A 24,118-nucleotide genomic window follows, 5' to 3' on the forward strand; every position below is an offset into this window, starting at 1 on the left:
TTTTGCAAAATGCCTCTCTCAGATATTGAAAAAAAAATTCTGATATATACTTTCAAAAGGAATTTTATCTGTATGTTAGATAAAATATACAATATATCCTGCATGCTCCTTAGCATGAAAGTAATTACAATTTCATGTTTAATATTAACTCTTTCTCTACCTTGCTTGTTTCTTATTGAGGAAAAGGCAGAAGATTCAACTCCATTAGTGAGACTCTGAAAACATCTGTCTCATCTATGGCCCCTGGCTTCCTCCGCAAAGTAACACAATAGCTCCCTGGGCATAGAGAAAGAACCTGTCACCCTGTTGAAGAGTTTTTGTTTTTCCATAAAATAACATGGACTGGGCCACATGCATAGCTAACTACTTTGTGGTACTTTGCTAAACCGCTGTTATTGATGTTGTTTTTCAGTAAACATGGTTTTATAATTGACAAGGAAATAAATGCCAAGAGGTCAGAGCTAAATTTAAAATTCAGACACTTTTTTTAAGAGACATGGTCTGGCTCTGTCATCCAGGCTGAGGTGCAGTGGTGCAATCACAGCTTACTGCAGCCTCGAACTCCTGGGCTCAAGCAATCCTTCTACCTCAGCCTCCCACATAGCTGAGACTACAGGCAAGCACCACCACATCCGGCTAAAACATTCAGATACTTTAAAATGGATGGTGGGAAACTTTCTAAATTGGAGCTAGAGAGCTTTTCCTGAATGCCAGTTCTTTCCTAGTTGTTTCCTTTGTGGCAGGAAAGATCTCAACAACTCAGTCAAACCTAAGAAGCTATCGTGATTTCCAAGTTTGTTAATTTTTTTTTTTTTTATGAGACTGACTTGTTGGTCTTCAACCTTTCTGTGAAGTTGCAGGAAGTGTTGAGGCTCAAATGACTTTCTTAAGGTCATGTAAGTCAGTAAAACATGAACAAATAACCCCAGAAGTACTCCCACTAGTCTACACTTCTAACCGCTAGACCACACAAGTTCACATGTCTGATTCATTTTAAGAACTGAGTAGATCTTACAATTTTCAAAGACCCACTTGGATATACTCTTCAAATAATTTTTGAAATCTGTCATAACCAAATAAAACATGCAAATGAAAACCAATAATTCTGCTGTTTCTAATTCATCCCTCCTTTGTGATAGTCAAGAGGAACCTTTCAACACTATTAACGATTTTAGAAGAAAGCTAAGTACCTCTAACCAAGCAAATCCTGGTATATGCAGCTAAGTCAACTGATTTAGCACTTCTCTACTTAGCACACCAATGTGCACCAGAATTAAGACAGTGGTTCTCAATTCTGCCTGCACAAATTAGAAGCACTTGGGGAACTTAAAAAATTCTTATGCCCATGCCCCACCCAAGACCAATGAATCAAAATCTTTGAATCAGCCATTAGTATTTTTTTAAAACCTCCCCATGTAATTCTAGTGTATAGCCAGTGTTGAAAACAACTGATGTGAAGCTGTGTTAAATTTCTGAATTGAATAAATTTATGTAGTTCTGTTTGTTTGTTATACTTGTTAACTACACTTTTGGAAGAAATCGGATAGTAAAGAAAATGAGATTTTTATATAAATGTGTAACAAAGCAGAAGGGCCCAATGAGAGGTCTTACTTAAGGGCGTTTATACAAGGGAGGTACTATTTCTGCCTGTGGGGTGTTAAGGAAGGCTTCTAAGGAGTTGGTAACATTTGAACTGGATCTTGAAGGCTAGAATAGGCAGATATGAAAAGAAAATAAATTTCAAGCATAGGTCAAGTCCTATTAAAGATGCTTGTGGGGGAAACAGTCAGTGGACATAATGTGAAGACATAAAAGGGGAAATAAGGTGAATAGGTAAGTTGGGGCCACTTCTGAAGGGCCTTGAATTTCATGCAAAACTATGTGGTGGGAGCTGGGAAGTCACTAAGTTTCTGAACAAAGGCCTGCCTTGATCAGAGTTAAGCTTCAGTGAGATGATTTTTAAAGTTAGAGGGAAGGATGGACTAGTTGAATGAAGAGACACACGGTGAGGAGACCTGCTTGGGAGGGCTATAATTGCAGCAGTCTAGGCAAGTAATGAAGGCCTAATGTGGGTTAGTAGCAGTGGGAATGGAGAAAGCTAACTGTATACAGAACTAAAAGGACTTAGCAATTGATTAGATATGAGAGATAAAGAGAAGCACAATTCTGGGTAATTAGGAGGATACCAATGCCACCAAAAGGGGCCATTTGAAAGGCAAAATGACTTCATCTCAAATTTGAGAGTTTGAAATGCTTGGGAGATATCCAAATGAAGGTGCCCAGCAAAAAATAAAAAAATTTTGGTCTACAATTTAGGAGAGATGTCAGAGCTGAAGATACCATTTTGGGGGGAGAAACACAAGAATTATTTGATTAGGATGACCAATTTTCTTTCTAAGGTAACTCTGCTTTTCTTATTATATTTGTCTTTATTTTTTGAACTAATATCTCATTAGTATCCTTCCAAACCTCTTGCATCCTTGCCTTAGCTTTTCTACCTAGCAAAACCTACGCCGAGATAAATGTTGCAATCTGCTTTCTCCACACCTATAATAGATGGCTGGAAACTACTGGTGGTATGGGGATATGGGGAAGAAGGGAACCCTGAAGGTCGATACCACTACAAATCCATGATCTGTAGCCTCATCTGGATACTTAATGTCACTTGTCAACTTTCTCTCACCCTGAATTAGCTCCTTTTCTAGATCCTCTCAATGACTACTCCATTATCATTACAGTTGACCCCTGAGCAATGCAGGCATTAGTAACACTCACCCCCTCCCCCATGCAGTTGAAAATCTGTATATAACTTTTGACTTCCCAAAACTTAACTATAAATAGCCTACTGTTGACCAGAAGCCTTAGAGACAACATAAGCAGTCGATTAACACATATTTTATGTTATATGCTTATAATAAATATTACATATTGCATATGTAAGGATATGTATTAGATCCTTAGAATAAAGTAAGCTAGAGGAAAGAAAATGTTAAGAAAATCATAAAGAAGAGAAAATATATTTACTATTCATTAAGTGGAAGTAGATCATCATAAAGGTCTTTATCCTTGTCTTCACATTGAGTAGGCTGAGGAGGAGGAGGAAAAGAAGTAGGGTTGGTCTTGCTATCTTAAGTGTGGCAGAGGTGGAAAAATATCTGCATATAAGTGGACTTGTATAGTTCAAACCCATAAACCCATGTTGTTCAAGGGTCAATTGTGTTTTCACTCTTTATACAACTGTAACTTCTGTACTCTTAGAAGAGAACCTCATACCCTACTTCACTGAAAAATGAAGTTGTTAGGCATGATGTAAAAATCTCTCCCTTCTACCTATAAATGTATCTGCAGCCACGCTGTTCTTCACTTCTTTTCTTCCTGTCTCAGAAGATGTAGTATTTCTCTCCCGTTCACACTATTCCATCTGCCTGTGCCATGATCACATTTCCTTGTGCCTCCTCTGAGACCTGCCCTGTTCCATCATGTGTATCTACCTTGCCCGCAGCTTCAAATTATTTTTCTTTATTGGCTCCTTCTCCATACCGTATGCTTAAGTCTGTTTCTATCCAAAACAAATGGTTACTGTTCAATCTCTTTCCTACCCTTATCATCAGGTTCCTCAAAAGAGAAGCCAACATTTACTGACTCCATTTCCTTATCTTAACTTGAGACGCAGGGGTTCATATACTCCTTCAAATTATAAAAAGGGCTTTTATTTTTTCAAATGTGCATTTTTTCCCCCCAGGAGAAGGAGTATAGATTTTACTCCAACTTTCAATGTATAACCTTCTATCTCAATATATAACCTTGGCTGCAAAGAATTAGCTAGTGGCACTTAATTTTATATGTTTGGGAACTTGATTTTGGAGCATGTAAAAGTTGTGTAAGTCTTAGTGTTTTAGAGCAACATTTTTTTCTGCACTGAAACTAGAATAATACTAGTTATAACCTGGCAGTTGCTTTATTCTCATGAAACATTTTTGCAGTGCAGCAGATTTGTCACTCATTGCAATGAAAAACCTGTAAGTGATAAAAAACATTATAATGTGGGGCCTCAAAACTCACTGAAAAGAAAATCAGTAAATAAATAAAATGGAAATAGTCCTGGAGATTCAATTACTGTAATGTCTTTTCACCACCACAGAAATTGCAGGTGTTCACCAAGCAGTTTTGAGCAGTTTCTGAAGTGCTTTTGCTGCACTTGGAATTTTCAATGTTAAGCCTTGTGTATTCTGATATGTTCCCATCTTTAAGGAAGATTATACTTGAGCTGTACTAAAATGACAAACAGCCAAATCCCAAACTCATTCAAAGTGAATGGTGGAACAACACAAACAGCCAATAGTGAGAACCAGAAAATTCCAGGCTCTTTTTCACCATTCTGGCTTGTAAAATCTGCTTTAAAACTTTGTAAAAATATTAAACAAGGAATAAAATGGAAGTATTTGAATTTTGCTTCCAAAAACCACAGGACTTTATTGGTTAACTGGAATTATCAGAATGAGAAAAGCCAGAGGCAGAAAGAATATTTAAAAGCTGTTGAGTCTCTATAATATACAATCTAAATGGAAGTGTTTAACAACAGAGAAGAAAACACAGTCAGTGATCAGGATCTTGAATTGAACGAGCACTCTTAATACACCTGGGAATAATTCTTTTCTTCTTATAACTTTCATTCAAGTTTGCAAGGCTATTTTTTAAAATACATTCAGTAAAACTAGTTAAAGGAAGAGTTTGCCTCTTGAGTAAAAAATTTCCATTAGGATCCATTAATATTTGATAAATGCTTCCAATTCAGCGAACAAATATCAACATGTAAAACATTTAAAGAATTCTCCAGAATTGTATCTGTGATGCATCAGATAAATAACTAAAAGACTTAGTGCCACCTCTATCGACCTGGTGATTAACTGCTCTATAACCAATTCTTCTATTTTGTCAGTCCACAGAAGAGAAAACAGTTACGTCCATGGAAGATAAAAGCAATATTTGGAATAAGGTTTTGAAACAAACATTTAAAAAAGTTAAAGTGTTTACTAGTTTTATAACTAATGAATTAAAAGATAATCTCACATTAACATCTAACTTTGTTTTTTGTTAATTTTATTAAAGATTTTATAAAAATTGTATTTGCAAAAAGGCAATGCTGGATTTGGTTAAAAGTAGCAATTCTTTTAAGGCTAAATAGTCACATCTTTATCAGACTGTATTCACATGGGAAAATATGAATCATTATAGAGATTACATCTCTATAATGAAAGTCTTTTCTTCAGTCACAATAGTAAGCAACTATTTTTGTTTTTTCACGTACAATGCAATTTTACCAGTGTTACCAAATCTATGCCGTAAGTCCATAGTATCAACAATAATTTATCCAAGTTTTTCCCATCCATTCATTCTTTTGATGTATCAACAAATATTCACTGAATGCTTACTAAGTGCTAGAGTAAGTGCTTGGCACTAGGAAGACAAAAGTAATCCAGACAATGTCCTTGACTGTATGGAGATTATGTTTTGGTAAGAAAACTGCTTCAAATTCACCTCACTTACTATAGATATCTTTCCTGGTTTAGCACTGTTTACATATTGTCCAAACACAATATTGGATAAATGGAAATTCTCTTATTCTCATGTAGAAACTTACGTGTGTGTGTGTGTGTGTGTGTGTGTATATATGCTCTTTTTTTTTTTGGTAAATTACATGTTTATGTTCCTAAAACCAACTTGTGGGTCATGGAAGGTGAGAAGGCAGGGGAAGGTAAAAGTCATGAATATGAGAAAATAAATGTTAGTCACCGTAATTAAACACAGTGGCTGTACAACTCAAGCTCAGAAATGCCTAAATTAATTCTCCTAGGGGAATAATTGATCTGTGGAGAAAGGGGGGTAAGAATCAATCAGAGCCAGAATGAAACTAATAATACAGTAATGAATGTAACAGTAATGAAAATTAATAATATAGGTTTCTGGGAGCTGAAATATACAAGGTTTGGTTCCTGCACTTTTGAAATTAAGAACAGAGGCAAAGTGTTACCAAATAACACTGACATTTAAGGCAAGAAGAGAGAAATATGTGGCAGATATGTAGGAGAGTGGGTGAAAGGAGTTAGGAAAGAAAAAGAGGCAAATACACCTTTGATGTCATTCCCAGTCTCTTCATGGGCCACATTCCACCACTTACCCTCTAGTTCTTCCAGCCTTGCCTGTCTAATGTTTCCTTCCCCTCTGCTACCAAAGTGTTCAAACTTCCACTATCCTGAGAATCTTCTGACAATTTATCATATCATATTGGATTATAAACCCCCTCTCCTTTCTGCTTTTGCCAACCATAAGAAAAGAGTAGTTGGCATTTGCTCTGTCTAGTGCCCCAACACCATATGTAATACTATAGTAGCCTTTGCAATCCGGTCTCCACTCCTATCATTCTGTAGAAACTGCTTTCTTGAAGGTTACCCACACCACCTAATTGCCAGGACCACAGCCCTTAGTCCTAATTCTCATTCTCATTCAGCAGAGAGCAACTACTTCATCTCTAGAAAGGTAGTTACTACATTTTGCTTGACACTTAAACTTACTTTGGACTCTTTAACAGTGTTCTGGTTGATTACATACCTGTCTGAGGCACACTGCAGTGCAAAGTACATGTTTTGAAGTCAGATAGGGTCTGAGTCTGAATCTCAGCTCTGACCTTGGGCAAAGTATATGTTTTTACAGAGCCTATTTCTTCCGTTGGTGAGTGGAACACTACCACTTAACAGACTGAATTGTGAGAATCAAATGAAATAATGTAGAGTCTAGCACTGTGTTTGCATTTAGTTGGTGCTCAAAGTGTCTGTTTCCCCTCCCTCCCCTTTTCTGCTTTCTCTGTATTCTTCAGGCATCCTTGGCCTTGATCCAGCTGTCCCACAAAGTTCTGTCCCATCTTGACTCTGCATTTAACATCCTCTGCCTCTTGCCATCTCATCCATCCCAATGCTGACACCAAAATCTAGGTCTCTGATTTTCATCACCATTCTTCAGCTCTAGTTCCACATTTTCAACTCCTGTCAGGGAGCCATCTAACTGATAATCTGCCTAAATCTTAAATTGAACAGGAAGTCTCAGCACTTGCAAAACAGGTATAAAACCAAGTGCATCGCCAGGCACGATGGCTCATGCCTATAATCCCAGCACTTTGGGAGGCCAAGGCGGGTGAATCATCTGAGGTCAGAAGTTTGGGACCAGCCTGGCCAACATGGTAAAATCCTGTCTCTACTAAAAATACAAAAATTAGCCGGGCATGGTGGCGCATGCCTGTAATCCCAGCTACTTGGGAGGCTGAGGCCGGAGAATTGCTTGAACCTGGGAGGCAGGGGTTGCAGTGAGCTGAGATTGTGCCATTGCACTCCAGCTTGGGCAACAAGAGCGTAACTCCGTCTCATAAATAAATAAATAAATAAATAATAAATAAAAACAAATGCATCATCTCTTCCAGTCAGTTCTTCCTACCTACTTCCCAGAAGGCATCGGTATCTTCACAGCTACCTGTCTTAGTATCTTAAAATTATGTTTGACTTTCCCCAGCTTTTCAAAATCCTGTGGATTCTAGAGCTGTAGTGTTTCTCATAATTTGTCTCTTCCTTTTCATTTCATTGCCTCATTGCTCTTTGTTTAACTAGGCTGTTACTAGTAGAGGCTTTTAGAAAATCAATTCCATAAAAGGTGGGGGCAAGATACAGAATGCAAAGGATTAATGAGAAGCACTGGAATTACTGAGAGCAGACATGCTCTTCAAGAAGTTTGGTAGGTGAGTGGATGATAGCCTGATGTCAAGAACAAAGGATAGATCTATTTGTTTTTCCTGTTTTGTTTTTTTAAAATTTAAAGATGAATAGGCTGGGCATGGTGGGTCACACCTGTAATCCCAGCACTTTGGGAGGCTGAGGTGGGGGATCACTTGAGTTTAGGAGTTCGAGACCAGCCTGGGCAACAAAGTGAGACCCCATCTCTACAAATTTTTTTTTTTTTAAAGCTGAGCATGATGGTGCATGCCTATGGTCCCAGCTACACGGGAGGCTGAGGCAGGAGGATCACTTGAACTCAGGAGGTTAAGGCTTTAGTGAGCTGTGATTGTGCCACTGTACTTTAGCCTGGGTGACAGAGCGAGACCCTGTCTCAAAAGGAAAAAAAAATAAAGATGAGCCAGCCCCTAAAAACTTTTAAGTACAGTGAGACAAGCATACATTAATCAAGTAATCATACAATTAAATATAAAACTGAAAACAGGATAAGTGCTAAGAAAGAAAAGTATATAGTGTTGTGAAGGCCTATGTATAGAGATATTTTATCTAGTCAGGGAAGTCAGGGAAAGTTTCTTGAGGAGGAAACACTTCCTCAAGTTCTGAAAGATGAAGAGGAATTAACCAAGGGAAGAGGGGAGAGAACATTCTGGACCTGTGTGCTACAGTGGTAAAGACTATGAGAAAGACATGAAAGAAGGTCAGAGTGACAGGAATGGGAGAACAAGGTAGGATGGTGTGAGATGAGGCTGGAGAAGAAAGAAGGGCTAGACCACAGGGGTATGTAGGCCACAATAAAAAGTTTTTCTTTAAGAGCAATTGAAAGCCTTTGAAGGGCTGACGCAAGGTGGAAGATAGGATCAGATTTGACTCCAGATCTCTGCAAGACTAACCTTCCTAAAACCAGATTTTATGATGTTATTCTACTCAAAACTTAAATGAAAGGAGGATCACTTGAACCCAGGAGTTTGAGGTTACAGTGGGCTATGATCACGCCACTGCACCGCAGCCTGGGCAACAGGGCGAGATCCTGTGTCTAAAACAAACAAATGAAACTCCACAAAAAACAAAAACAAAAAATTTAAATGGCTTTCATTACCCACTGAATTAAGTTTATCTGCCATTAAAGAATTTATCTCAGGGGCAGGGTATGGTGGCTCACGCCTGTAATCCCAACACTTTGGGAGGCCAAGGCAGGCAGATCACTTTAGGCCAAGAGTTCGAGACCAGCCTGGCCAACATGGCAAAACCCCGTCTCTATTAAAAATACAAAAATTAGCTGGGTGTGGTGGCGCACACCTATAGTCCAAGCACTCGTGAGGATGAGGCACGAGAATCACTTGAACCCGGGAGGCAGAGGTTGCAGTGAGCCAAGATCATGTCACTGCACTCCAGCCTGGGCAACAGAGACTGTATCTGAAAACAAAAAAAATAATCTATCTGTACAATAGACCCAACCTTTCCTTCTAGTTATCAGCCTTATCTTGCTTTTTTCACGCTATAGGTACTTCCTAGAATCCTCTCATCTGTTCTATTTCTTGAAATCCTTTCTGTCTTTTGAACCCATCAACTTTGTATGCCCCCCAAACAGATCTTTTACTTCTGTTATAACCTCCCAATTGAAGTCTTTTACTTCTTTGAATCCCAATAATATTTTGTGCCTTTTCTTTTTTGGCATTTAACACATTCAATTTTTTATTGTAGCTACTTGTGCACATGATTTCTCCCTTTCCTCAACCTCCAGTAGGCTGTAAAGTGTTTGAGGGAAAGGGATTTGTTTAATCTTTGTATTCCCTACAGGGTCTAAGACACAGTCTTATTCATAGCATTGCTCAATAAACATCTGGTGTGTGTGTGTGTGTGTGTGTGTGTGTGTGTGTGTATGTAATTCTTTTTTTTTTTTTTTTGAGACAGAGTCTTGCTCTGTCACCCAGGCTGGAGTGCAGTGGCGCCATCTCAGCTCACTGCAACCTTTGCTTCCTGGGTTCAAGCGATTCTCCTGTCTCAGCATCCTGAGTAGCTGAGATGACAGGCGGTCCCCACCATCATGCCTGGCTAATTTTTGTATTTTTAGGAGAGACGTACTTTAACCATGTTGGCCAGGTTGGTCTTGAACTCCTGACCTCAGGTGATCCACCTGCCTTAGCTTCCCAAAGTGCTGGGATTACAGGTGTGAGCCACTGCACCTGGCCCATTTTTTAATGAGAGAAAAAAAGTAGAGAATGAAAAAGGACAATGGGCCAGGTGTGGTGGCTCATGCCTGTAATCCCAGCACTTCGGGAGGTTGAGGTGGGCAGATCACTTGAGGCCAGGAGTTCAAGACCAGTCTGGCCAACATGGCAAAGCCCCATATCTACTAAAAATACAGAAAAAAAAAAAAAATTAGCCAGGAGTGGTGACACACACCTGTAATCCCAGCTACTTGGAAGGCTGAGGCAGGAGGATTGCTTGAACCCAGGAGGCAGAGGTTGCAGTAAGCCGAGATCAGGTCACCTGTACTGCAGCCTGGGTGATAGAGAGAGATTCTGTCTCAAAAAATAAAAATAAAAAAAGGAAAACGTTATTCCAGAGCTATTTTTTAAAAAATTCCTTAAATGTGATTTGAAGAATCAGAAACTCTCACATAAAATAACTTTCTAGACTTTTCTATTCATTGTTGATACTTATTCCCAGAATAAAATATAAATAATAGGCTGGGCATGGTGGCTCACACCTGTAATCCCAGCACTTTGGGAGGCTGAGGCAGGTGGATCACTTGAAACCAGGAGTTGAGACCAGCCTGGCCAACATGGTGAAACTCCATCTCTACTAAAAAAATTAAAAAATAAATAAATAAAATAAAATGTAAAGAATAAATTGGATGAGGAAAAAAAGGCCCACAGTTGGAGTGAGGATTCTGTAAGTAAAACAGTTTTAAAACATATTTTAACATTTAAAAAATTAATTTACACATTTCATTTTGCTCTTTACTACCTTTATTATAATGTGCAGATACTAAACCACTCCACGTTCTCCTTTTGCATTTGAGTAAAAGTTCCATATCTTTGACATGAAGAGCAATATAGTTTGAGTATCCCTTATCTAAAATGCTTGGGACCAGAACTGTTTTGGAGTTCGGATTTTTTAGAATTTTGGAATACTTGCATTATACTTACTGGTTGAACATCCGTAATCCAAAAATCCAAAATCTGAAACACTCCAACGAGTATTTCCTTTGAGCATCATGTTGGTGCTGAAAAAGTTTCGGATTTTGGAGCATTTTGGATTTTGGATTTTTTTTTTTTTGAGACGGAGTCTCGCTCTGTCGCCCAGGCTGGAGTGCAGTGGTGCAATCTCGGCTCACTGCAAGCTCCGCCTCCCGGGTTCATGCCATTCTCCTGCCTCAGCCTCTCCGAGTAGCTGGGACTACAGGCGCCCACCACCACGCCCGGCTAATTTTTTTGTATTTTTTAGTAGAGACGGGGTTTCACCGTGGTCTCGATCTCCTGACCTCGTGATCCGCCCACCTCGGCCTCCCAAAGTGCTGGGATTACAAGCGTGAGCCACCGCGCCCGGCCGGATTTTGGATTTCTAATACTTAACCTGTATAATGTCAACTAAAGTCTGCACTAGAAAGATAAGGCATCTTGGGGGTGTTCCTCTCATTTTCTTAAATGAGTACTCTGAAATCTTTCCATAGAAAGAGTGACTGACTAGTATTTCCCTGCCAAGCTTATGATGGAGATACCTAACAAAGTATAACACTTGGACAGTGTCACCATGGAACTCCGTTTGCAAAATTAAATTGTTTCCTATGCTAAATATATTCATCTTTATCTCTTTCCGAAGCCTTTGATATATTGCATGAAAACAGTTTCTTACTTTTTACACCTCATACTTGAATTAGCACTACCAACTTGATTTAACCTGGATTTAGTCCAATCCCTCATACTGCCAACAATAATAGTCAATGAAGTTAAGTAACTTGTACAAGGCTACACTGATAGTTAGGAACAAAAATAGGATATATCCAGAATGAGACTGAGTTTAGGGTTTCAAGAGACCCTTGTATAGTTAAAGGTAGTCTATGGGGTAGAATAATTATATTAAAAAAAACATAATGTTAAATAAAAATTAATGACATAAGGACAAGGTGGGAGGATTGCTTGAGCTCAAGACCAGCCTAGGCAATGTGGTCAAACCCTATCTCTACAAAAATAATAATAATAATAATAATAATTAGGTGGGCATGGTAGCATGCGCCTATAATCCCAGCTACTTGGGAGGTTGAGGTGGGAGGATTGCTTGAGCCTGGGAGGCAGAGATTGCAATGAGCTGAGATCGTGCCACTGCACTCCAGCCTGGGTGACACAGAACCTGTCTCAAAAAATAATAATTACATAAATTAAAATTGCATTTATTTAATTTTAGGCACAAAGCTAATGTCCCCAAATTTGAAAAACCAAGAGGCATGTGAGGTTAGTACCATTAAAGGACTTCTAAGAGAAACAAAAAAAGTAGACAAGAAGAATATACTATTAAGAAGTATGTCATTATGAACTTTCCATTTCAGAACTACTATCTAGAAAACAGAGATAAAAACTTTGATTATAAGAAACTATGATAGCCAAATAAAATAAAATGTTTTTCTTATAACAGATGGTTTATGTCCTGTTAATGTTTGCATTTAATGCTTTAGGTTTACCCATTAATAAGGAAGCGGGGATGCTTTCCACTGATATTTCTAATTCAAAAGAAAAAAGTTCTTTGTAACTCACTTTGTGGTGATATATTACACATAGGTTTGTTTAAAGGGCTGGGTTACAGTGACTTTACAACTTTATATCTAATTCCTGTTTGTGACACAGCTTGGCAGATGAGTGCTGGAAAAGCTTTTCTTCATCATTGTTGCCTTGTAACAGTTCTCTCAGAATAGTGTCTCCAGCTTTTTTTCAATACTCTAAGATTGAAATGTAATCAACTATGGCTTCCACATACAATGATTATCACACCCTTATAGTGGCAGAGCCCGATGCTGGGGGTAACAGTTCCCTTAAGCTTCATGCTTCCTAGCTCTCAGGGAGCTCAGTTAGGATGTGATGATGGCACTAGCAGATCTAGGGACTGGCTCCTAAAATCAAGGCTGTGATTTGCAAGGGCCAACTGCTGCTAACTGCTGTCATCACCACCACTGCTGCTGCTTGGGATAGTGAAGTTGGAGTGCACATCTTTTTGCTCAGGATCCTTGGTGACTTTTAATGTGGAGTATGGCCTGAAGTTGGAGACACTCAACTACTTATGAATAAAAAAAAGAGTAGCATTATAAAACTGCCAAAGATATAGGGAATTCTGTGGGGAAGATTATTGTAGAAAATTGGCTTTGATTAAAAATTTAAACAAGTATTATTTCTTTAGAAACTATCTAGATTCCCATATAGCTCTGTTGGCTGAGGGTAAAGTTATTTCAATTTAAAAATATGTTTTTCTTACATAAACTCTCAGCAATAAGTATGGGAATGTATAGAAATAATCTAATTATTGCTTAATCCTCAGTAAACAGGTAAATATTTAAACTTCACAATGACAAAGGTGATAGGATAATAAATGTCATAAGATAACAAATTCAAGATTTATATAAGCAAGAAACAAAAAATGAATTTTATGGATACTGAGGAATCCAAAAGAATACCAGTAGCTACTGTTCAGACATTTATATGGTTTCAAATTGAACACTATGAACACCGTAACCTTTGTTTGTAGCTGGAAAGTACTCATTTTGCGTGTATAGTAGAAATTCCTAAAACATAAGAAATTGATGTTACATGTCCATGAAAGCCTAAAATCAATTAGATTAGGCATATTTAAGTTTTGGGGAAACTGCATATATAAGCCTTTAAAATGACTACTGGGTGTGAAGCAAGATGAGATAATTTGTAAAGTTCAATCTTTGGAGCCCTCATAAATTGCTAGTGGAAACGTAAAATGATAAAACCACTGTGGAAAATACTTTGGCAGTTCTTTAAAAGGTTAAACAGAGTTATCATATGACCCAGCAATTCTACTCCTAGGTATATACCTAAGAGAACATAAAACATATGCTCCCTCAAAAAAATCTGTACATGAATGTTTATAGCACTGTTATCCATTAAATAGCAAAAAATGGAAATAACCCAAATGTTTGTCAACTGATGAATAAACAAATGTGGTATATCCATACAATGGAATATTATTTGGCCATAAAAAGGAATGAAGTACTATTACATACTACAAAATGGATGAATCTTGAAAACATGTTACGTGAAAGAAGCCAAATACAAAAGGTCATATATGATTCCATTTATGTGAAAAGTTCAGAAATAAATAGGTAAATCTGTCAAGATAAGAGAATGGATTTATGGTTGCCAAAGGACTGGAGGAAGGGAAATTGGGACTGAACTAATAGATAGGAGGTTTCTTTTTTGGGTGACAGAAATGTTCTGGAATTAGATAGTGGTGATAGTTGTACAACATAGTGAATATACTAAAAACCAGTGAATTGTATATTTTATATATTTTAAAATATACAAATGGTGAACTGTATATTAATTTTATCTCAACTTTAAACAGCTCAGTTAAATATAAAAATTCCATAATTGTAAGGAAATATAAAAAAGTAATTTCAATGATCTTCAAATATGGTCTCAGATACCTAACATTAAATTTGGACTGTTAAGGGAAAGAGTTGGGAATACTTGTAACCAATAAATTTCTAAGGAACCATCTCTTTGTTTTTCATGGTATGTTCCCAGATTTTTCTGAGGAAATTAGTGATAGGCAGGCTTTAAAAAAAACAGCCTGCTGAGGCAAAAGCCTTAGTCACATCTTTCCATTCAGGCCTGGTAGCCCTAGGGAAGTGACTCTCCAGAGTATCTATCTGTGTGATGGTTACCTAAAGTGGCTGCCCATGTCCAGTGATGGCTTTTGTTTAGCGATCATAGTGAAGTTGAGCTTGTTTAAATACCATTTCCCAGGACTTACGTGCTACTCCCCGAACGACAGGAATACTCAAAGCTTTTAGAGAGAATAAACTATTGTGTGGTCTCTGCCTAGGAAGCAGGCCACAGTTCACTGGAAACAGCCAGTTCAGATAAATAAAATGAAAGCAGACATTTTTGGAGATGGTCTTGAAAGCTTTCCATTAGAGAACATCAAGGGCATAGAACTAGGAATAGCATGTATCCATGTTAGACTACTACAAGTCACTTTATCCTCTGTCCTTTCTGAGTAATACAAAGTATTCATCTCCTTCATTGGATAACCAAATAATTCACACAGAACACAACACACACCTCTCTCCCTGGCCACCAAGAGACATTTGACTCCTATGATACAGTTGACCATAGACCATCAGAATACAAAGTAGTGGCTTATTTACAAAGCTTTTATATTAAACTTGGGTGGAAAAGTTACATTTTAAGTATAAGCACTCTTGAGGAAACCTGATTCCCACTTCTGGCACATAGGCTGCACATAAAGGAACTCAGGCCAGTCAAGCTGCTTCTCGATAGCCTTCTATATGTCTTCTCTTTGGCTGCCAGTTTTGGTCTGGACGTTTCCCTGTATTTCTCAGTTTTAGGTCACCATCAGCAGAGTCCACTCTTGTGTTACAGGCTCAAGTATACTGACAGAGGGCACAGAAGACTGGGGAAGACCAAGAGCAAAGGGAAGAGGGAAGGAGTAAATGGGACAGAAGCTGAGTGATGTGTCCTATGGCTAGAAAATCTTCTCAAAATACCAGTTAAATCTTCTCAAAAAAGCTATTCTGAATACTGTGACCATGATTAAAAGTGCTTCTTTACTTTCTGGTTTCTTATATTGTAGGTAACATGGAATTATGAGGAATATAAAAACAAATATATACCTTGATACCACATCATAAAATATAATTTTATGCAATTCATTATGGTCCTTTTTTTTTTTTTTTTTTTTTTGAGACACAGTCTCACTCTGTCACCAGGCTGGAATGCAGTGGCACAATCTTGGCTTACTGCAACCTCTGACTCCTTGGTTCAAGCGGTTTTCCTGCCACAGCCTCCCAAGTAGCTAGGATTACAGGCATGTGCCACCACACCCAGCTAATTTTTGTACTTTTAGGAGAGATGGGATTTCACCATGTTGGCCAGGATGGTCTCAATCTTCTGACTTCGTGATCCACCTGCCTCGGCTTCCCAAAGTGCTCACAGACACTGCGCCCCGCCTACTGTCCTTTCTAACTTCAAAATATATAAATACGTAAATAAGCTTTACACAGTAGAGTATATAGGCACCAAATATTTATAGAAGACTATATTTTATTTTGAGACAGTCTTGCTCTGTCGCCCAGGCTGGAGTACAGTGGCGCCATCTCAGCTCACTGCAACCTTTGCCTCCTGGGTTCAAGTGATTCTCTTGCCTCAGCCTCTGGAGTAGCTGGAACTACAGGCACACCCCACCATGCCCGGCTAATTTTTGTATATTTAGTAGAGATGAGGTTTCACCATGTTGGCCAGGCTGGTCACAAACTCCTGACTTCAACTGATCCACCTGCCTCAGCCTCCCAAAGTGCTGGGATTACAGGCATAAGCCACTGCACCTGGCCTATAGAAGACTATCTATATATACTTATATACATTTTATTAAAAGTCATGCATCAAAGATTGTGGAGAGAGCCTAACATCTCAATAGGGCATATTTATTTAAGAAAATCAGGTTCAACTCTATATTATTTCACTATATAGTACCTTTTCCAGGAACAAAATCAGATCTAAGAGTAAAGTCTGATAAACTTCAACTAAGATGCAAAATTACAACCAAGTACTTAAGCAATAAATCTGGGCAATTATCAGGTTATTTTATTGCATTTCTAATGAGTTCTTTAAAAAAAAGCCAATCAATTATCACTGTTATATATGTTCCATGTGTAAGGAGTGCTTGAGAGTCTTTAATTATAACATTTATTAAATAAGAATAAGAGGACATTTTTAAAAGAATTAAAGGAACATTAATTCCTTCATAAATATATAGTGCTTAAGCTCTGCTTTAAAAGGTCTTTCCATGTGCTCTTGGGTAACCACTTAGGGTCTGAATTCATAGTATAAATATTAATAAATGTTGCAATCACAATAGTAATTCAAGTCCCATGGAATCAGTGAGAAACCTAAATGAAGTGGGAATGGGTCATGATGTATTTTCTTATGGGACGCATTTCATTGAGTGTGCAGTGATCAACTGTACCAACTCTGATCAGATTTTTTTCTGAGATATGCAAATACAATTTCCATTAGTATACATTGATAAATTACATGTTATGGTCCAAATTATTATTATTATTTGAGATAAGGTATTGCTGTGTTACCTAGGCTTGAGTGCAGTGGCACGATTATGGCTCTCTGCAGCCTTGATGTCCTGGGCTGAAGCGATCCTCCCACCACAGCTTCCCTAGTAGCTAGGACTACAGACATATGCCACCATGCCTGGCTAATGTTTTTATTTTTTGTAGAGACGGGTCTCACTATGTTGCTCAGGCTGGTCTTCAACTCCTGGGCTCAAGCAATCCTGCCTCAGCCTCCCAAAATGAGCCACTGCACCTGGCACAGATTTTAAAAATGTTAATACATCTGTGAAAGAACAATGAAAGTCACCAGGAGAAGATGGCTTGCTACCAAAACTCCTTATTTCCTTTAAGAATAAAGGTGTGAAAATTCAAGACTCAGTTTTATTTATGTTATCCTGGACTATCATGTTTTGGTCAAAATGTTGATTTTTTCCCCCTTTAACAAGAGTTAGACTTGTGGCATTATAGCAACATACTAATACAATTATATATAGGTGTATGTATGTATCCTCTTCTAAGAGTTCACATGAGGAATTCTGAAAGCTTTCATGGATTAAACAAATGCTATTATAGTAATACTAAAACTTAGCAATATTCATATATAAAGAACAGTTCTATTAAACATATTGTCTTATATTCATCTTAAGTGACAACTGCCATTTAGAATCTTTTGCCTAGCTATAAAGACTTATAAGCAGTTTGTTTTTAAACATGAATTCCAGAAATGTCTACAAGTTGTGACTTAAAAATTCCATTGGAAATTTGAGAGTAGATGTGAAAATTTTCTGAATAGGATAATTATTTTTAAAAAAGACATACACCCATGTATGCCTATAGTCAATGTTAGTGGCAATAAGCTAAAAGGCTGAAAGATGGGGTTACTTCTCCACAAATAATGTGTGCATGTGTTTCGTCCTTTCTCTTTATATGTGCATGTCTCTGGGTTTCTAAAGTCTCCATATTTTTCACTGTAAAGCTATTTATCCAATGCTGGCCCTCATGCCTGCTTTTGCTTTCCCCAATGACAAAATGCCTTCTCTAAAATGTAATTGTGAAACTGTAAGGGGGAGAAAAGGGGTGGAAATACACATTAAAATATAATTATACTTTATAGAAGTCAATGGAGTTTTAACATGATGAATATGTATTTTAATTTTATCCCTAACTTGTACAGTAGTATTTGCTGTAAAAAGGTGTCAAATGGACAAAGCTGGAGATAAAAAAGTCTATCAGTTGAGCCACAGATTTCCAGTGGGGGCAGAAATATGAAAAGCTAAAGGGGAATTTCTGAGAAAAGAGGAAATAAGAAAATAATATGGGGCAGGAGACAGAAGTCTTAGAAGCTGATGATCAGAAGAATAGGGAGATTCAGCTAGTGAAGATACAGAATGTGCAAATGCAGAATGAAAAGAATCTGCAAGGAAGGCCTAGAGCAAAAGTTAGAATTATCAGAAAACAAGATTTCAAAGGCAAAAACCTAGGAAACACCACTTGTCTTGGTGTCTATAGTGACCAAAGATTTTTAAAGAAGCCAAAAGGGTTTCCCCTAACTGGGGAAGATTTTAGTTGTCCAGTTGACCAATGACTAGGAGAAGGAAGGTTAGATCTAGAGGTAGGGATTAGGGCATAACGAAAGAGAGAAGGGATGCAAGGTGAATGACAAAAGCAAATAGTGTTTACTGCTACAATTTGAAGATTGAGTGCCCTAGGCCGGATGCAGTGGCTCATGCCTGTAATCACAGCACTTTGGGAGGCCGAGGCGGGTGGATCACAAGGTCAGGAGTTCGAGACCAGCCTGACCAACATGGTGAAACCCCAACTCTACTGGGCATGGTGGCAGGTGCCTGTAATCCCAGCTACTCAGGAGGCTAAGGCAGGAGAATCGCTTGAACCCGGGAGGCAGAGGTTGCAGTGAGCTGAGATTGTGCCATTGCACTCCAGCCTGGGCAACAGAGTCAGACTCCATCTCAAAGAAAAAAAAAAGATTGATTGCCCGATTGCCCAATATGAAACATGCGATACACTACAGTAAAATGTGTGCAATTTGTTCCGTGAATTCAATTAAGGCACAATTTTTATGGGTCACTGACTCTTGAAATAAGAGGTTCCCTACATTATATCCAAAGTTAAAAAGAAGTCAAACAGTGCATAAAAGGACTAGCAAAGCTTTCAGTATTTTGTGCCACATGGATGCCTCTATTAAAATAAAACACTAGAGAGGTTTACTTTTGTATGGAATAATCATATGAAATTTTAATGGTTGCCTTTATTATTTCATTTTCCATACTTTTTCAGTTCTTTGCTATATATTTTAGATAAGATGTGGCAAAAACTTAATCCAAAACCGGTAGGACTTAATGTGTCTTCAGTAAGCAGTGCTCATGACGATAATACTTTCAGTAAGTGGCTTAGAAAGCAAGATTCTGAGATTAGTGCTGAGCCTAGGCCTCTGACTTGTCAACCAAAAAAGTTACTTCTCCCTTTAGTATAATGAATTGCAGAAGTACAGTTAAACAGTTGTCTATAAGGGTTTATTAGCAGGCATATGATCTGGTGGGTGAGCAGAGATACTGATATTTTCTTTGCCAGTGACCAAAATATTTACAAATTTTATAAAATGGAAAGAACTTTCTAAAAAATTAATAAGATCTGTTTCACAAATTACCAATTTAGCTGGAACACTGAACAGTAGAAATGACAAAAGATTTGTTCTTATGGTTGATAAAAAATTTATATCAGGGTATTCAAGTAAAGTTATTTTCTATGTTCTGATTTAATGAATCATGTGAGTTGCATCTAGTTGGGTGACACAGATTCTGGCTCACTGAAGCCTACTCTAATGCTTCTCAGCACAGCCTTCCTAGGGACAGTAAAGCCAGAATAACATGTCAGACTGAAGTAATATCAAAGAAAGAGAAAACAGGGCTGGAGAGGCTATGAGATTGATTCATAACACTTTTTGACCTGTGAGTGTCTGGTAAGTTTTCAATGTCCTATGGGCTTCAATGACCTCTAACAAGCACCAAGCAGCAACAGTAATGCAATAATGAATGATCCTCAAAAGAAGAATTTTACAATTCAAGCTGAAAAACACTACACTTATTAAATAGTTTTAACCCTATTGATAAATAGCCTTAGAAACCACTAGTGGTTTCTTAAAAGCTGAATGAGTATTAAATGTTTTATATATGCTTTTGTAGTAAGCATCTGGTTTAGTTCCTTTAAACCTGTCAGATTTTAAAAATGTACATTAATTTGAAAAACTTTTTTGGTGCTAATAAAGTATGTTGAAAAACAAAATAATATTAGATACGTAAAAATACAGATGTAAAATAATAAAGCCCATTCAATGTTAATACAATAGACTACTAAAAATGAAACTAAAAGACTATTCTGTATATACTCCACATGAGGATATTTGTATCTTTCAAAGATGATAACAGGCTGGGTGTGGTGGCTCATGCCTATAATCCTAGCACTTTGGGAGGTAGAGGCAGGTGGATCTCTGGAGTCCAGGAGTTCAAGACCAGCCTGGGCAATATAGCGAGACACTGTCTCTACAAAAAATACAAAAATTAGCCAGGCATGGTGGTGTGTGACTGTAGTCCCAGCCACTAGAGAGGCTGAGGTGGGAGAATTGCTTGAGCCTGGGAGGCAGAGGTGGCAGTGAGCCGAGATCACGCCAGTGCACTCCAGCCTGGGCCACAGAGCGAGACCCTGCCTCAAAAAAAAAAAAAAAAGATGAAAACAAATAGTATTTGTAAAGAATAAGGTATTCAGAAGAAAAGATGGTAAAAAAAATATAGGAATAATTACATATCACTTTACATAAAAATTGTTTTCTTACATAGGAAAGGAAAATAAGGCATAAAATAGAGGTATGATATTTTCCAAGGCAGTTTACAAAATCAGTGGATCACTTTGTTTTTCCCTAATCAATGTGCTTCACATTTAGTATTTAGAGTTAAAATCTGAGAGAGTACTTACAATGACAGCAACACCATAGCAATTAAAGTCCATTCCGCAGGTTTGTGTATAATATTTCTATTTGTTAACCTGAAAGATAGATAACATTTATCCAAGGAGTGTTACCTTTAAATAAACTTTCTATTTCTTTCTAGATAACATCAGATTTATAATAATGTGCCAAAGAAGCACTGTTGTTTTTTAAATACTTGTTATATTTGACAGGAAAGAGTCAATAGTATAATAATGTGGCTCAATAGTCACTATCTGATAATGGCCATCTCAAAAGGAAGTGTTCCAGCCCCACTTTTATATGTTTGTAATAATATTATTACTAGACAAGATAAGCATATAAGAACAATGTGGGAAACTAAATTGCTTGATTAAAACACACACATCCCCAACAAACATACTCATAATATTCTCTATGCTTTCCCCTAACCAAGCAATTCCTCCCCTCCCCTCCCCTCTTTCCCTCCCTCCCTCCGTCCCTCCGTCCCTCCCTCCCTCCTTCCCTTCCTTCCTTCCTTTCTCTCTCTCTCTTCTCTCTCTCTTCTTTTTTTAAAGAAATGGGGTCTTGCTATGTTGCCTGGGCTGCAGTGCAGTGGCTCTTCATAGGCATGATCATGGTGCACTGTAGCCTTGAATTCCTGGGCTCAAGAGAGCCTCCTGACTCAGCCTCTTGAGTAGCTGGGACGACAGGTACATGCCGCTGTGTCTGGCTTAAGGTAAGCAATTTCTGATTTTAATTTTACTTCATCTTCTGTACCTTTCCATCTGGTGCTAGGTTGGTAGCAGGCAATTAAGGCATGTTATAATCCATAATTTACAGAAATGAGAGTTGGCTTAATAAATTATAAGAATAGGTCTTTATTAAAGAAAACTTAAGTCTTTAAAAAAATCAGAAGTAAATTTTATCACTTAGCCATTAATGGCAACAAAAAACTCTGTAGTCATCTTAGATTCTCAGAAAGCATTTAGAAAGATCACTCTAAATTTAAAAATTATATAAATCAATAAGAAAATATCAGCCAATACATAAATGGTAAAGGATATGAACAGGGAATTTATAGAGGAGGAAATTTGAAATGGATAGTAAAATTTGAAAAGCTCAATCTCACTAATAATTTGAGAAATTAATATAAAGACAATAATTCACTCCATCCACCTGGAAAAATGAAAGACTGACAATACCAAGCGTTGGTGAGGATGGGAAGAAATAGTGCCTTTAACACACCGTTGATGTGAGCAATTGAATGACAATTTGGCAATATCTAATAAAGTTGAAAATGCATATAAACAGCCCAGCTATTTATATACTTCTAGATATAAAGCCTAAAAATACTCTCACTTATACATAAAAAAATGTGTGTGAAGGTTGTTAATGCAACTCTGCTTATAATAGAAAAATAAACTGTGGCATATTTATAAAATATTAAATAGCTGTTAAAATGAATAAACTAGATTTACATATTTTGCTTATCATAATTTTGAATGAAAGAAAGCAAACATCGTATGGCATTTTTTTTTTTTTTTAGACAGTCTTGCCCTGTCACCCAGGCTGGAGTGCAGTGGCATGCTCTCAGCTCACTGCAACCTCCACCTCCTGAGTTCAAGCAATTCTTCTGCCTCAGCCTCCCAAGCAGCTGGGATTACACGCATATGCCACCACGCCTAATTTTTGTATTTGTGTAGAGGTGGGCTTTGACTGTTGCCCAGGCTGATCTCTAACTCCTGGCCTCAAGTGATCCACCCGCCTCGGCCTCCCAAAATGCTGGGATTACAGGTATGAGCTACGGTGCCCAGCTGGTATAGCATTATTTATATAAATCAAGAACAGACTAAATACTAAATATTGTTTATGGCAGTAAACATATAAAAAAAAAGACTAGAAGGATACACATCTACATCACAGTAGCAGTTGCTTCTGGGGAGGAACGAAGAATGGACTGGGCAAGGGAACAAAGGGGACTGACTTCATGCCCTCTTCCTCCTTTGCATCAGCTATTCCGTCCATCTGAAACGATCTTCTGCCAGGTAAGTTTCCTTATGTCATCTTTGCAATAAGGCCTATCTGGACCACAGTATTAAAAAGTACAACTTGCCCTCTACCTCCCAAACCCAGTACTCCTGACCTCCTTATTCTGCTATACGTTTTTCTTTTTTTTTCCATACCACTTATTGCCTTCTAATATATAATTGTTGTTTATTTTCTGTTTTTTCTTGTCAGAGGGCAAGAGTCTTTGTGTACTTCACTATTTATTCCAAGTTTCCAGAACAAGTGGCTGGCAGTCAGTAGGCATTCAATTAATACTTTCTGAATAAATTAATTATAATGTTTTCTTTAAAATATATACCTGAATCAAATTTTAGAAAATATTAAAATCTATTAATTCTGACTGGAGGATATATTTTGTTACATTAATCTGAATTTTCCCCATCATTTTCCAAAATTTAAAAAAGCCTAGATGATAGAAAAAGGAAGTACAGTATATAATGGTTAAGAGTCTGAAAGATATGGGTTTAATATCCAGATCTGTCCTCAGTAGTGTTTTATTTTGGACACATTGTTTGGTGGCTGTGAAACTTACTTTGGTAAAATAAGGACAATAATATCATCCACCTCACAGGGTTCTTGTGAGGATTAACTGTACAAGAGACAGCCATACTGCCAAATCCAACGGACATTTCGCAACCCTCATCTTAATCTGTCCAGCACTTGACAATCACTCCCTTCTCCAGGAAACATTTTCTTCACCAGGTTTTCACTTGCCTGGTTCCCCCACCTCTCATGAGCAGTCTCCTTGGACCTTTTAATACTGGAGTGTCCCAGGGCCTCTGGCCTTAGGTCTCTTCCCTCCTATATAAACAAACACTCTTTCCCTTGGTGATGTTATCCAATTTTACGACTTTAAATATTAGAAACTATATGCTGACAACTCTCAAATGTGTTACCTCTAGTCTGGACCTCCTCCTTGAATTCCAGATTTCTATATCTAAGGGTCCACTTGACACTTCTACTTGGATGTCTAATAGGCATCTCAAA

At 37.7% G+C, this 24,118-nt stretch overlaps 1 protein-coding gene across 1 annotated transcript in view; it reads right to left on the reverse strand.

Annotated features, from left to right (window-relative positions):
• RPAP2 (RNA polymerase II associated protein 2) overlaps nucleotides 1-24,118 on the reverse strand; it is an 86,955-nt gene that overhangs the window by 19,151 nt on the left and 43,686 nt on the right. Inside the window, exon 11 of the mRNA XM_003260050.2 lies at nucleotides 21,094-21,162. Within this exon, the coding sequence (XP_003260098.1) occupies nucleotides 21,094-21,162 (69 nt within the window). The remainder of the gene's footprint in view (nucleotides 1-21,093; nucleotides 21,163-24,118) is intronic.

This window comes from Nomascus leucogenys, chromosome 12 (assembly GCF_006542625.1).
Source record: "Nomascus leucogenys isolate Asia chromosome 12, Asia_NLE_v1, whole genome shotgun sequence".
Classification (NCBI taxonomy): Eukaryota; Metazoa; Chordata; class Mammalia; order Primates; family Hylobatidae; genus Nomascus; species Nomascus leucogenys.